This window comes from Bison bison, unplaced genomic scaffold (genome assembly GCF_000754665.1).
Source record: "Bison bison bison isolate TAMUID 2011002044 unplaced genomic scaffold, Bison_UMD1.0 scf7180017863702, whole genome shotgun sequence".
NCBI lineage: Eukaryota > Metazoa > Chordata > Mammalia > Artiodactyla > Bovidae > Bison > Bison bison.
This window is the reverse complement of record NW_011494274.1, coordinates 3,500,605-3,516,384: the sequence shown is the minus strand read 5'-3', so window position 1 is coordinate 3,516,384 and position 15,780 is coordinate 3,500,605. Positions and strand designations below refer to the sequence as shown.

General features: G+C 39.0%; 1 protein-coding gene across 2 annotated transcripts in view; it reads left to right on the top strand.

Annotated features, from left to right (window-relative positions):
* DPY19L4 (dpy-19-like 4 (C. elegans)) overlaps positions 1-15,780 on the top strand; it is a 66,909-nt gene that overhangs the window by 25,851 nt on the left and 25,278 nt on the right. For both annotated transcript variants that reach the window (XM_010833490.1, XM_010833492.1), the window contains 5 exons: positions 3,205-3,328; positions 7,936-8,070; positions 10,558-10,689; positions 10,789-10,887; positions 11,436-11,509. In XM_010833490.1, coding sequence (XP_010831792.1) covers positions 3,205-3,328; positions 7,936-8,070; positions 10,558-10,689; positions 10,789-10,887; positions 11,436-11,509 — 564 coding nt within the window. The remainder of the gene's footprint in view (positions 1-3,204; positions 3,329-7,935; positions 8,071-10,557; positions 10,690-10,788; positions 10,888-11,435; positions 11,510-15,780) is intronic.

Here is a 15,780-nt window from a genome sequence, read left to right as displayed (position 1 = left end):
GAGGGCATATTGAGTGCAGCACTTTCACAGCATCATCTTTCAGGATTTGAAATAGCTCCACTGGAATTCCATCACCTCCACTAGCTTTGTTCGTAGTCATGCTTTCTAAGGCCCACTTGACTTCACATTCCAGGATGTCTGGCTCTACGTCAGTGATCACACCATCGTGATTATCTGGGTTGTGAAGATCTTTTTTGTACAGTTCTTCTGTGTATTCTTGCCACCTCTTCTTAATATCTTCTGCTTCTGTTAGGTCCATACCATTTCTGTCCTTTATCGAGCCCATCTTTGCATGAAATGTCCCCTTGGTATCTCTAATTTTCTTGAAGAGATCTCTAGTCTTTCCCATTCTGTTGTTTTCCTCTATTTCTTTGCATTGATCGCTGAAGAAGGCTTTCTTATCTCTTCTTGCTGCTATTTGGAACTCTGCATTCAGATGTTTATATCTTTCCTTTTCTCCTTTGCTTTTCACTTCTCTTCTTTTCACAGCGATTCGTAAGGCCCCCCAGACAGCCATTTTGCTTTTTTGCATTTCTTTTCCATGGGGATGGTCTTGATCCCTGTCTCCTGTACAGTGTCACGAACCTCATTCCATAGTTCATCAGGCACTCTATCTATCAGATCTAGGCTCTTAAATCTATTTCTCACTTCCACTGTATAATGATAAGGGATTTGATTAAGGTCATACCTGAATGGTCTAGTGGTTTTCCCTACTTTCTTCAATTTCAGTCTGAATTTGGCAATAAGCAGTTCACGATCTGAGCCACAGTCAGCTCCTGGTCTTGTTTTTGTTACTGTATAGAACTTCTCCATCTTCAGCTGCAAAGAATATAATCAATCTGATTTCGGTGTTGACCATCTGGTGATGTCCATGTGTAGAGTCTTTTCTTGTGTTGTTGGAAGAGGGTGTTTGATAGGACCAGTGCATTTTCTTGGCAAAACTCTATTAGTCTTTGCCCTGCTTCATTCCATATTCCAAGGCGAAATTTGCCTGTTATTCCAAGTGTTTCTTGACTTCCTACTTTTGTATTCCAGTCCCCTATAATGAAAAGGACATCTTTTTTTGGCTGTTAGTTCTAAAAGGTCTTGTAGGTCTTCATAGAACCGTTCAACTTCAGCTTCTTCATGTTACTGGTAGGGGCATCGACTTGGATTACTGTGATATTGAATGGTTTGCCTTGGAAATGAACAGAGATCATTCAGTCGTTTTTGAGATTGCATCCAAGTACTGCATTTCTGACTCTTTTGTTGACCATGATGGCTACTCCATTTCTTCTGAGGAATTCCTGTCTGCAGTAGTAGATATAATGGTCATCTGAGTTATTAAATGCACCCATTCCAGTCCATTTGAGTTCGCTGATTCCTAGAATGTCGACATTCACTCTTGCCATCTCTTGTTTGACCACTTCCAGTTTTGCCTTGATTCATGGACCTGACATTCCAGGTTCCTATGCAATATTCCTCTTTACAGCATTGGACCTTGCTTCTATCACCAGTCACATCCACAGCTGGGTATTCTTTTTGCTTTGGCTCCATCCCTTCATTCTTTCTGGAGTTATTTCTCCACTGATCTCCAGTAGTATATTGGGCACCTACTGACCTGGGGAGTTCCTCTTTCAGTATCCTATCATTTTGCCTTTTCATACTGTTCATGGGGTTCTCAAGGCAAGAATACTGAAGTGGTTTGCCATTCCCTTCTCCAGTGGACCACATTTTGTCAGATCTCTCCACCATGATCCGCCCGTCTTGGGTTGCCCCACAGGCATGGCTTAGTTTCATTGAGTTAGACAAGGCTGTGGTCCTAGTGTGATTAGATTGACTAGTTTTCTGTGAGTATGGTTTCAGTGTGTCTGCCCTCTGATGCCCTCTTGCAACACCTACCGTCTTACTTGGGTTTCTCTTACCTGGAATTCCCTGTACCACAATTTTAAAAGAAATAATTTTACTTACTTTTTTATGGCTGTGCTGGGTCTTTATTGCTTTGTACGGCTTTTCTCTATTTGCGTGGAGAGGGGGTTCCTTTTCATTGCGGTGCTTGGGCTTCTCTTTGTGGTGGCTTCTCTAGTTGCAGAGCACAGACTCTAGGCATGTGGGCTTCAGTCCTTGCAGCCCACAGGCTCAGTAGTTGCTCGGGGCCCTGACAGCACTCGGGCTTGGTAGTTGAGGCTCACAGGCTCAGTAGTTGAGGTGCACGGGTTTAGTTGCTCTGCAGCATATGGCATCTTCCCGGACCAGGGATTGAACCCCTGTCCCCTGGATTGGCAGGTGGATTCTTAACCGCTCTGCCACCAGGGAAGTCCCTGTACCGCAGTTTGATTGAACCAAAATAAATGCAAACATGTTTGTCTCCATTAGGAGAATTATGCAGCAATTTTCATGAAGTATTTTAAAGCAGTAGCACCATTGTGTTTGTGTGGGGGGCGGCGGGCGCAGAAATAGCCATTGAATTTATGGAGATCCAAATTTAATTGTTAGGAACGGAGTCCGTTGTGTTAGAGGATATGCATAGGAGACAACACGCAATGAAGATTGATACAGGAGAAACTTAGGAGGCACCTCCGAAAACATTGTGTTTGTGATTCTGGAAATTTTCAGAGCTCTCTAGATCTATCATATACAGGGCTGTTGTAATGTTAATTCTGGAAGGAGTATTAAGTAGATATTAGAAGATATGCATTGTAATCCTAATTGTGTCATCTTCTAGCTAAATGACTTAAGTCACTACCTCTCTGAGCTTCTTATTCCTTTTACGTAAGAGTTAGTATAAGAACTGCTAATTCCATAGTGCACACTGTGCTCTAGAGAGATAACCATGTCTAGAGATACCCCTCTAGAGAGGGATAACCATGTCTTTTCTAAGGGAAGGGAAGATGGGGGTTGAACTCCAGTGTACTTGCAACAAGTTGTGTGTTGTAGCATGAGGCTGTATTTGCCCCGAGCAGAGATGCCTTTTTCAAAATCTCACAAAGGCCCATCTATTCATCAAGCAGACACAGCAGCACTGAGTTTCCCTGGGTGGGAGGTCAGGTAGTAGTGAAACAATGAATTTGTTGTAAGATGCCGCATAGGTAATGATGGCTTTGTCCATGCCTACCTCACAGGATATGGAGGACAATGAGATGTGTGTGAAAGTGCCTTGAAAAGTGTAGTGTTACACAAATACAACGTCTTGCTCTTTTGCTGTTCATCTATGGTTTATTTTAGGGTAGATACAACAAGAATTGAACACTCCATTCCTTTAAGAGAAAACTGGGCACTACCGTACTTTGCATGCCAAGTTGCTGCACTGACAGGCTATTTAAAAAGCAACTTAAATTCTTATGGAGAGGTAAGATGCAAATTTATTTGTCACAATTCTGATATATTGCAAATGTGGTATATAATTTTAAAGCTATTCATATGAAAAGTTGTTATATTCAGTGAAATCTAGTTACTACATGATAATCTTGTTATAACTTTTTCTGTAGTCTGACAGTAAATTATATTTAGGAGAAGGGAGATGTTACTTGTTTTAGTGCAGTTACTTGACAAATATGAAGAATATTTTATTATGAAAATGAATGTTTCATTATTTTTCTATTTCTCTCACTTTTGGGACATTCATGGCCTTTAATCATCACGAGTTGAAGAATATTAATGAAGTTAGAAAGTGACCGCAAGTGAGAGCAATGGTAGCAATGCACATTTTGTTTACATTTACATTTTACATTTTGTTTGCCTTTATGTTTTCTGTGACTGAGGTATAGGTAAGCTTCAGGAGACTGTCCTGGGTGGTTTAGATTCTTAACTTTTTTTGTTGTTACTGCTGTAAACCCTTCAGGAATCAGGTGAAGCTTAGATACTCCATCTCAGAATAATGATTTTAAATGCATAAAATAAAATAAATACGATTATAAAAGGCAACCAATTATATTGAACTTGACTTCAATGTAGTAATCTTTTGATTGTCTGCCTGTCTTGGATTAAGAATTCTCAGCCTGAAAAAGGGACTGACTACAGGAACCTGGTTGGCTAGGAAATAGGATTCGCTTAAGGTTCCTTTGTGAAATCTCTGAAAAATACTCTATTCTTTCAGGGATGTCAGATGTCCTGAGCATAGCAAACTTTATTTCATTTTCTGTAGTACTAGAATTTCCTTTTTTTACCTAAAATAATAACACATTTGAGATTTGTAATTTTTCTTTTGCTGGGCTTGTGTAAAGACCTTTCTAAGGAGGAATATTTTCTATAATAGGAAGTCTTTAATTGAATGTTTTCCTGTTAGATTGTGCAGCCTTCTAGGGAAGAATAGTTCTTCAGTTTTTATTTAAAAGTGTAACATAGCAAAATGAACTGCCTAAGCTTCTTTATATTTACCATTATTTTGAATTAAAGTGAAAATTTTGTTGCCACAAAAAAAGATGTGTTGGGTTTTTTTTGGCCATGCCTCAAGGCATCTTAGGTTCCTTAGCAGGGATGAAACCCGTGCCTTCTTTAGTGGTAGTGAAGTCCTAACCACTAGACTGCCAGGGAATTCCCTATCAAAGATAAAATGATTTTTAATAAAATCATTCTTCTGGAACTTCGCTGGTGGTACAGTGGTTTAGACTTCACCTTCCAAGTCAGGGTGCATGGTCTGGGAGCTAAGATCCCACGTACTTTGCTGCCAAAAAAATGAAAATACAAAACACAAGCAATATTGTAACAAATTCAATAAAAGACTTTAAAAATAGTCCACATCAGGGTTTCCCTTGTGGTCTAGTGGTTAAGAATCTGCCTGCCAAGCAAGGGACACGGGTTTGATCCTTGGTCCAGAAAGATCCCGCATGCCTTGGAACAACCAGGCCTGTGCACCTGAGAGCCTGAATGCTGCAACAAGAGAAACTACTACAATGAGACGCCCAGACTCCGCAAGGAAGAGCAGCCACCATTCTCTGAAACCAGAGAAAGCCCACACACAGCCACAAAGACCCAGTACAGCCAAAAAAAGTAAACAAAAATGAAAAAAATCATCAGGAAGTATATTACTAATAATAAACATTTTAAGAAATAGCCCATGTCAGAAAAGTTTCTTTAAAAAAAAAATAAAATTATTTATTTTAAAAGGTGTTTCAGAAGAGGTAGAATAAAGTGTAAATTTATTTTTCCCTTCTATACCATATTCTATATTTTTGTGAATATCATTGTTTCATTGCCATGTTGTGTATTCTTCCTAGTACTTTAAAAAATTGTTTTAATTAAAAAAGGACTTCCCTGGTGGTCCAGTGGTTAAGAGTCCACCTGCCAAGGCAGAGGATACAGGTTCAGTCCCTGGTCCAGGAAGATTCCACACAGTGCGGGGCGACTAAGCCCGTGCACCACAGCTGCTGAGCCTGTGCTGTAGAGCCCGTGTGCTGTGAGAAGGGAGACCACCACGAAGAGATGCCTGTGCATTGCAGCTCGAGAGCAGCCCCGGCTCACTGCAGAGGAGGCCTGTGCAGAGGCCGCGGGAACCCAGTGCAGCCGAAATGCCCTCATATATATAATAATAATAAAATACATACATTTAAAAAGTAATAAATACATCTACGTTATGCTGCTGCTGCTAAGTCGCTTCAGTCGTGTCCGACTCTGTGCGACCACATAGACGGCAGCCCACCAGGCTCCCCCGTCCCTGGGATTCTCCAGGCAAGAACACTGGAGTGGGTTGCCATTTCCTTCTCCAATGCATGAGAGTGAAAAGTGAAAGTGAAGTCGCTCAGTCGTTTTCGACTGGTAGCGACCCCATGGACTGCAGCCTGGACTGCAGCCTACCAGGCTCCTCCATCCATGGGATTTTCCAGGCAAGAGTACTGGAGTGGGGTGCCATTGCCTTCTCCGCATCTATGTTATACAGATGGTAAAAAAAAAAAAATATCAGTGTAAGTGGATAGATACACAGTGAAAAGTATATTTCCCTTCAGTTCATTATTGTTTACCAAAGACCTAGTGCTTTTTGTAGGGATATAAGAATAGCTTATACTCCTATTTTTGTTTACATATTTTTCTCCTTTTTTATTTAAGCGCAATTATTTTTCTGTATTTTGAAAGTATTCCATGAGTTTCTCCCTCCTCCTCTCCCATCCTCTTTCATTTTTTTCCTCTCAATATTAACGTAAAGGAAGTAAATTATGTTTAGCAGTTATTTGATTATGTGTAACCACTCATGTGGTACTGGGCTTCACTGGTGGCTCAGATAATAGACAGTCCACCCTGCAGTGCAGGAGATCCGAGTTTGATCTCTGGGTTGGGAAGATCTGCTGGAGAAGGCAATGGCAAACTACTCCAGTATTCTTGCCTGGAGAATCCCATGGAAAGAGGAACCTGGTGGGCTACAGTCTATAAGGTCACAAAGAGTCGGACACAATTAAGCAACTGACACACACATCTGGTACTCCAGAGTACACAACAAGAGCAAAATATCTATTCAAATATTAAAGCAGTAGCAATATTAAGGATTGTATAAAAACATGGCGGTTAAAAAAGAGCAAGTTTTTACTGTGGTGTATTCTTAACCCTTCAGCTTAAAACTCAATTTTTTAAGAAAACAAAACTGCACTTTCTGCCGCCATGATGCCTGTGAAAAAGCTTATAGCATCGGGGAGCAAAGAAAGAAGAAGGTCCTGAAGTTTACTCCTGACTAGACACACCCTGTAGGGCTTCCCTCGTAGTTCAGTTGGTAAAGAAGCCGCCTGCAATGCAGGAAACCTGGGTTCAATCCCTGGGTTGGTTGGGAAGATCCCCTGGAGAAGGGAACGGCTACCCACTCCAGTATTCTGGCCTGGAGAATTCCGTGGACTGTATAGTCCGTGGGGTCGCAAAGAGTCAGAAACAACTGAGCGACTTTCACTTCACTATACCCACCCTGCAGAAGATGGAATCTTGGGTGCTGCCGATTTTGAGCAGTTTCTTCAGGAGAGAATTAAAGTGAATAGAAAAGCTGGAAATCTTGGAGGTGTTGTAATAGTTGAAAGAAGCAAAAGCAAGATTACTGTAACGTCTGAGGTACCTTTTTCCAAAATGTATTTGAAATATCTCACCAAAAAATATTTGAAGAATAACCTGTGTAGTTGCTAAGAGCAAAAAAAAAAGTTACAAATTGTGTTGCTGCCAAGTAATTAATCAGGACAAGGAAGATAAAGATTAAAATTCAGTTATCTGGAGTATTTTGTATGTTGTTGCTCTTTTGTTGTGTCTGATTCTTTGTGACCGCATTGACTGTAGCCCGGCCCACCGGGCTCCTCTATCTGTGGGATTCTCCAGGCAAGAATACTGGAGTGGGTTGCCATTTCCTTCTCCAGGGGAACTTCCTGACCCAGGGGTTGAAACTGTATCTTCTGCATTGGCAGGTGCATTCTTTACCACCGAGCCACCTGGAAAGCCCAATTTTGTATGAGTTCTTCACTAAAATTTAGAAACCAAATAGATACATACATACATATATATATATATATATAAACTGTCATTCCATTATGTTTGCTTCCCCTTGAATTCACCCTATACATACACATTGTGTGTGTGTGTGTGTGTGTGTGTGTTTGAAAGAAGATTTGCGCCTGAATCAACCTGAATCAGTAGTAGTGACCACCCAGCAGTCAAGTCTAGTAAAAGCCACCATTTAAAAATACTTACTACCTTATCTCTTAGAATGAAAGAAAATTTTACTGAATTTTCTTCTTTTCTTTTTTTTATCTTTCTGAGGTTCTCAATATGATGTTGAACATGAAGGGCAAGTGGTTGATTTCTTTGTAAAACGTTTGATTTAAGATCTTATTGTTTATGTAAAGATTTAATCATAATTATGTGATTTTTAAAAAAAGTTTTAAGAGTTGCTTTAAAATAGAACCAGTAAGGGCTGCAGAAGTTCAGGTAACAACCTTATGGGTTTGTATAGTAACAAAGCTGTTAACACTAATTTCTTGCTTTTCTTTTCCCTAGAGGTTTTGCTACTTGTTGATGAGTGCTTCAACTTACACCTTTATGATGGTGTGGGAGTACAGCCACTATCTCTTGTTTCTTCAAGCAATATCTCTCTTCTTGCTAGATAGTTTTTCACTGGAGCAGAGTGACAAGGTATTAATGGCATTTCAAAATTATGACTTTAAATCTGCAGAATTTTAAATCTAGTGTTTATAAGGTTGTATAAAAACCATTTAGCTTTTAAACTTATTTTGAAATGCTTTAATAGGCTCTGATTTATACTTCTACTTAAAAGGTTGTTAAACTCATTCTTCCCTAGTCCTTTTAGAAGCACTTTGAGAGTCCCTTAAGCCTGGGCTGTTTAACCAAAGTCACCCCTGTGCTTCCTCTCTATTTCTAGCCATTTCTCCATCTTCCCTGTTTCTTAAAAAAAAAAAAGTAAAATATAGGACATGTTCAAAAGAGTCTATGTATGCTATATATATCCCATGGGCTGAGTATCCAGGCCAAGGGGTCACAAAGAGTTGGACATGACTGAGCAACTGAGCACACATATAGTGTATAGAAAAAATATGAGTAATTGAACACCCAGGCCAAGAATTGGAGCATTTCAAAACCCTGAAAGTCCCTTTTTCCCAGTCATATCCTGCTCCCTCTCCAACAGAGGCTAACTGTCCTGAATTTTGTTAATCCTTTCCTTCTTTTTATTTTTTTTTACCACCTATCTATGTATTCCTAAAAATACGTTGTTAAATTATAATGTATTGTTTACTTTTGCCTGATTTGCTTTTGAGATTCATCCATGGTGATATATAGAGCTATATTTCATTCATTTTTATTTATTAATATATTCTGCCGCTAAATAACATTTCAGCTTTTTTCCAGTTTATTGTTCATATGACCAGTGCTGCTATAAGCATTCATATACATATCACCCTGCTCAGAAGATTTTTCTAGAAGATATACCTCATAGTGGAATTAGAAGCCAAAGGATAGTGCATATTCAATCTAACTAGAGATACCAAGCCTTTCCCCAGAAGAGTTATATTGATTATACTCCTGTCAGCAGTAGTTTCCCGTAGACATTCAGTTCCTTTGTTTATCTTTTTATTTTTTTGCTTTGTTATCTTTCTTTTCCTTATTTATAAACATTTATTGAGTTTTTAATATATTGTCTTATCTAGAAATTTGGGAATCTTCATGCTCATCCTTTTTCTTCCACTTGGTCCAGAATCCTGGTGATTAGGTTATTTAAATAATCATTAACCAAGTATAAAGTTGTTAACTTGTTAAGTGAAAGGGTAATAAGTACCTAAAAGTATTACAGAGGTAAAGCTTCAGGAAGCAGCTACCACCCTAGAAGCTGTGGAAGAACTGGAAATTATTAAAACTTAGAAGTTTAGAGGAGGGACCCCCATGGAGCTGAAATAGACCTCTGATAAAGAGCCACTGCTCCACTTTGCTGGTATCTCTGTACTGGAAAGAAGGGCTCTCTGGAAAAGGGACCCAGACTTCTGAGAATGGTACTGTGGCCAGCTGATCCCATGGTCTCTGGGGTAAGAAGACATGATAAAGCTGATTCTTGAAGCTTAAGAAAACTGCAGCTGCATGGAACTGCTGTTACAGGAAGGAATTACTCCGTTGGCGTGAAGAAGCCTTGCTAAGGTGATCCACCCAGGAACTGCAGGCCACAGGAAGGAATACATCCCTGCTCTGTCCTCCAACCTTACCTCTCAGGAACACAGATTGGCAGAACTTAATAGGGAGCCAAATGGAAAAGGAGAAATATAGATGATAAGGTTGGCCCCAGCATTATGAATCTGGGATAGAGGCATAGGTTTGGACTAAGAGAACCAGCAGCCAAAATGAAAAAATAGGATATTACTAGCACCCAGAAAATCAGTAGAGCCCTCTCCTTGTGACTATGTCAGTCTCCCAACAGTGAGGTATTTTTTTAAAAAATGGCTCTGGCCTTTTAGGGATGTTTTTTCTTTCTGTGTTTTTTTTTAAGATCACTCTACCTTTTGATTCCTCCCCCTCACCCCAACTAATGTCTATATTTTGTCTTAGTTCTCCCCTTTCTATTCAATAAAAGGAATCTATTTTATGGTAGATTAAGTTATACTATTGAAGTTTAGAAAAGAAACCTAGTAAGACATAACTTTCTAGAAGAACTAGGAGGTCTTCTATTAGGAAATTAAATTTAGCTTTCTTATTGTCACTGTTAAATGGACCAAGTACAAAAATACTTTTCGCTGGTGCCGTATTTCATGGCAATATATTTTCCTTGGGCAGGTTTTGGGGACTACTGCTAAAGATTACGATTTTTTACTTACATAGCTTGATGTTGCTCAGGTGGACAAGACAAACCAAGTGAAATGAAGTCAGAGCCTGGGATTAAAAAAGGTTCTTTTAGTTTGATTTAGACATCCATGATTTCAAAGCTTTTTACTTTGTTTCTGGAGAGTTCTTTCTAAAAAGAAAGAACTATATTCCATGACAATAAAAGTACAAATTGAATGGTTGTACAACACTGTCCAAAATTATAGTAGAGCATTTACTTTATAATTGTAGTCAAATTTTATCAAATGAAAAAAATGTACAGTAAAATTCATTTTATTCTCATTTTTGTCCCAACAGGTTCATGAAGTTTATAAAATCTATATATTTTCTCTCTTTCTGGGATATTTACTGCAGTTTGAGAATTCAGCTTTATTGGTGTCTCCTTTATTAAGTTTAGTAGTAGCCTTAATGCTTGCTAAGTGCCTTCAGGTAAGTAGAATTGACTATCATTCTTGGGGTGAATTTTTAAATTGTTAATTTTTTTAAAAAATCTCACTTATTTGTTCATATGGTTCCTCCTCCCCATAGCTGAATGTGAAGAAAGGAACTTTTGTGGCTAAAATAATGAAAGTGATTAATTTTTACTTGGTGTGTACTCTGACAGTGACATTGAATATTATAATGAAGGTAAGTAACTCTGTGTTGGAGATTCATGTAGTAAAGCAATTTGAATAATTTAATTTTAATGAGAATAATGGGATAACAATAGAGTTTATACAGTAATATTTTTAGTTGAACAGTAATCATACCTAGTATATTAGGTGGGAAAATAGGATTCTGAATTTTTTCTATATATACTTTTAAAAATTCTACTTTATTTTTCATTTAATTTAAAATGTCATCATTACCCAAATTAGCATTAAGTAATATGTAGAATAAATTCAGATGAGTAAAAGACATTCACAAGAGTGGGTAAGTTGTTTATGCTAGGTGGAAAAAGGTTAAAATTTTCTTACCACCCCATTATACTTTTATGCTTAACTATAAGGTAATGTGATTGACTTATGCCAATAAATCTCCTTGCTTCATAGTTATACCATGCATTTTTAATTCACATTTTTTGTTTCATAATCTTGCTATGTTTTCTAGTTCTAGTATTGGACAAAAGCATATTGTTATAAGCATAACTAATAGTTCTACAACTAATAATTCTAACTAGTGTTTTTATCCTCCAGATGTTTGTCCCACACAAAGAAAATGGACATATGCTGAAGTTCCTTGAAGTAAAATTTGGACTAAATATGACTAAGTAAGTTTTAGATTATGTAAGTTTACCTAACGCTATACCACTTAGAAGATAAAGAGCAAAAATAATCAAAGGAGGTAGTAGGCACCTAATTACATACCACTCAGAAAATAATCTGGGATATTATAATATCTAGAAGAAATATGACATTAATACTTTTCTTATTTTAAAAAATATCTCATTTAGGTCTTTTAAAATTAGATATACTTAAACCTCAGTAGCATCACAGTAACTACTTTCTCCCTTAATGAGAAATGATGATACAATCTAAGGTCAGGATAAATTAAAGATTTAAAATGAATAAAGAACCAAGGAAATCTTAACCTCTAACCAGCAAAATGCTCATATTTAAAAGAACACGGGAATTTCCTTGGTGGCACAGTGGATAGGAATTTGCCTGCCAATGTAGGGGACACGGGTTTGATCCTTGGTCCAGGAAGATCCCACATGTTGCAGAACAACTAAGCCCACCTGCCACAGCTACTGAGCCTGCACTCTAGAACCCGAGCTACAACTACTGAGCCTGAGTGCTGCAGCTACGAAGCCCTCACACCTAGAGCCTGTGCTCCGCAGTAAGAGAAGCTGCCGCGATGAGAAGACTGCACACTGCAGCAGAGTAGCCCCTGCTCATGCAACTAGAGAAAGCCCACACAAAGCAACAAAGACCCAGTGCAGCCAAAAAAAGAGTATGAAGTCACTGTAATTCAATTAAAAAAAGGTTCATGGTGTATTACAAATCTGTGCGTTAATAAAAATGGGGTCTGGGCATAAAAATGAGGTAGTCAGTAAGATATTTATTTCTTAGCAAAGAATCTCACCTTTGGTCATAATAGTGGATTGCGCCAGAAGCTGACTTTTTAAATTCAAAAATAGTATACTTTTGTTTGTTGGTTAAGTGCATTTTTAAAATCTAAAATGAAATAAATGATTTTATATACTGATAGAATCCATTTGCATAACAGAAAACATATATTTACCTATGAAAGTGTTAGTCGCTCAGTCGTGCCTAACTCTTTGCAACCCATGGACTGCAGCCCACCAGGCTCTTCTGTCCATGGGATTTTCCAGGCAAGGATACAGGAATGGTTTGCAGCCCACCAGGCTCTTCTGTCCATGGGATTTTCCAGGCAAGGATACAGGAATGGTTTGCCATTTCCTTCTCCAGGGAATCTTCCTGACCCAGGGATCAAACCTGGGTCTCCTGCACTGCAGGCAGGTTCTTTACCAACTGAGCTACCAGGGAAGCCCTTAATGCCAGGTTCATTCTAGAGTCTTCCAAGGTTACAGAGAAAGTCAGTGAAAAGGCCAGTCGATTATGGAGGTCTACAACCAACTTTTACTAGTTGCCTCCTGAGTTTCAGGCCCATGAATATACCTTATAAAGATATGGTCCCTAGCTTTATGAAGCACACAGCCTCCTAAAGGATTCTTTTATCTTAGTAAATAGATATGATTCAGAAGACTTCTGTAGTGTTTAATCCATGTCAAACACTTGGTTAACTAATACATCACAGCATGAAACTTCATGCACAGTATCTAAAATTCTATGTAATCTAGCGAAATATATAGGTAAATATTCTCCAGGGGATCTGTTTGATCCCTCAGTCAGGAAGACTTCTCTAGTTCATAAGTAGACCCTAGAACCTTATCATCATTTGCTGTGATTACATGGGATTTTAGATACCATGCATAAAATTTAATGTTGTGATGTATCAGTTAACCAAGCGTTTTACGTGGCTTAACCACTAGAGAAGTCTTCTGGAGCATGAATCATACCTATCTACTAAGATAAAAGAATCTTTTAAGAGGCTGTATGCTTGATAATTTAAGTCTGAATTTGGCAATAAGGAGTTCATGATCTGAGCCACAGTCAGCTCCTGGTCTTGTTTTTGCTGACTGTATAGAGCTTCTCCATCTTTGGCTGCAAAGAATATAATCGATCTGATTTCGGTGTTGACCATCTGGTGATATCCATGTATAGAGTCTTCTCTTGTGTTGTTGGAAGAGGGTGTTTGATACGACCAGTGCATTTTCTTGGCAAAACTCTATTAGTCTTTGCCCTGCTTCATTCCGTATTCCAAGGCCAAATTTGCCTGTTATTCCAAGTGTTTCTTGACTTCCTACTTTTGCATTCCAGTCCCCTATAATGAAAAGGACATCTTTTTTGGGTGTTAGTTCTAAAAGGTCTTGTAGGTCTTCATAGAACCATTCAGCTTCTTCAGTGTTACTGGTAGGGGCATAGACTTGTGATATTGATACTTGTGATATTGAATGGTTTGCCTTGGAAATGAACAGAGATCATTCAGTCGTTTTTGAGATTGCATCCAAGTACTGCATTTCTGACTCTTTGGTTGACCATGATAGCTACTCCATTTCTTCTGAGGGATTCCTGCCCGCAGTAGTAGATATAATGGTCATCTGAGTTATTAAATTCACCCATTCCAGTCCATTTGAGTTCGCTGATTCCTAGAATGTCGACATTCACTCTTGCCATCTCTTGTTTGACCACTTCCAATTTGCCTTGATTAATGGACCTGACATTCCAGGTTCCTATGCAATATTCCTCTTTACAGCATTGGACCTTGCTTCTATCACCAGTCACATCCACAGCTGGGTATTCTTTTTGCTTTGGCTCCATCCCTTCATTCTTTCTGGAGTTATTTCTCCACTGATCTCCAGTAGCATATTGGGCACCTACTGACCTGGGGAGTTCCTCTTTCAGTATCCTATCATTTTCCCTTTTCATACTGTTCATGGGGTTCTCAAGGCATGAATAGTGAAGTGGTTTGCCATTCCCTTCTTCAGTGGACGACATTGTGTCAGATATCTCCGCCATGACCCGCCCGTCTTGGGTTGCCCCACGGGCATGGCTTACTTTCATTGAGTTAGACAAGGCTGTGGTCCTAGTGTGATTAAATTGACTAGTTTTCTGTGAGTATGGTTTCAGTGTGTTTGCCCTCTGATGTCCTCTTGCAACACCTACCATCTTACTTGGGCTGACTGTGGCTCAGATCATGAACTCCTTATTGCCAAATTCAGACTTAAATTGAAGAAAGTAGGGAAAACCACTAGACCATTCAGGTATGACCTAAATCAAATCCCTTATCATTATACAGTGGAGTGAGAAATAGATTTAAGGGCCTAGATCTGATAGAGTGCCTGATGAACTATGGAATGAGGTTCGTGACATTGTCCAGGAGACAGGGATCAAGACCATCCCCATGGAAAAGAAATGCAAAAAAGCAAAATGGCTATCTGGGGAGGCCTTACAAATCGCTGTGAAAAGAAGAGAAGTGAAAAGCAAAGGAGAAATGGAAAGATATAAGCATCTGAATGCAGAGTTCCAAAGAATAGCAAGAAGAGATAAGAAAGCCTTCCTCAGTGATCAATGCAAAGAAATAGAGGAAAACAACAGAATGGGAAAGACTAGAGATCTCTTCAAGAAAATTAGAGATACCAAGGGGACATTTCATGCAAAGATGGGCTCGATAAAGGACAGAAATGGTATGGACCTAACAGAAGCAGAAGATATTAAGAAGAGGTGGCAAGAATACACAGAAGAACTGTACAAAAAAGATCTTCACGACCCAGATAATCACGATGGTGTGATCACTGACGTAGAGCCAGACATCCTGGAATGTGAAGTCAAGTGGGCCTTAGAAAGCATGACTACGAACAAAGCTAGTGTAGGTGATGGAATTCCAGTGGAGCTATTTCAAATCCTGAAAGATGATGCTGTGAAAGTGCTGCACTCAATATGCCAGCAAATTTGGAAAACTCAGCAGTGGCTACAGGACTGGAAAAGGTCAGTTTTCATTCCAATCCCAAAGAAAGGCAATGCCAAGAATGCTCAAACTACCGCACAATTGCCCTCATCTCACACACTAGTAAAATAATGCTCAAGATTCTCCAATCCAGGCTTCAGCAATACATGAACCATGAACTTCCTGACGTTCAAGCTGGTTTTAGACAAGGCAGAGGAACCAGAGATCAAATTGCCAACATCTGCTGGATCATGGAAAAAGCAAGAGAGTTCCAGAAAAACATCTATTTCTGCTTTATTGACTATGCCAAAGCCTTTGACTGTGTGGCTCACAATAAACTATGGAAAATTCTGGAAGAGATGGGAATACCAGACCACCTGACCTGCCTGTTGAGAAACCTATATGCAGGTCAGAAAGCAACAGTTAGAACTGGACATGGAACAACAGACTGGTTCCAAATAGGAAAAGGAGTACGTTAAGGCTGTATATTGTCACCCTGCTTATTTAACT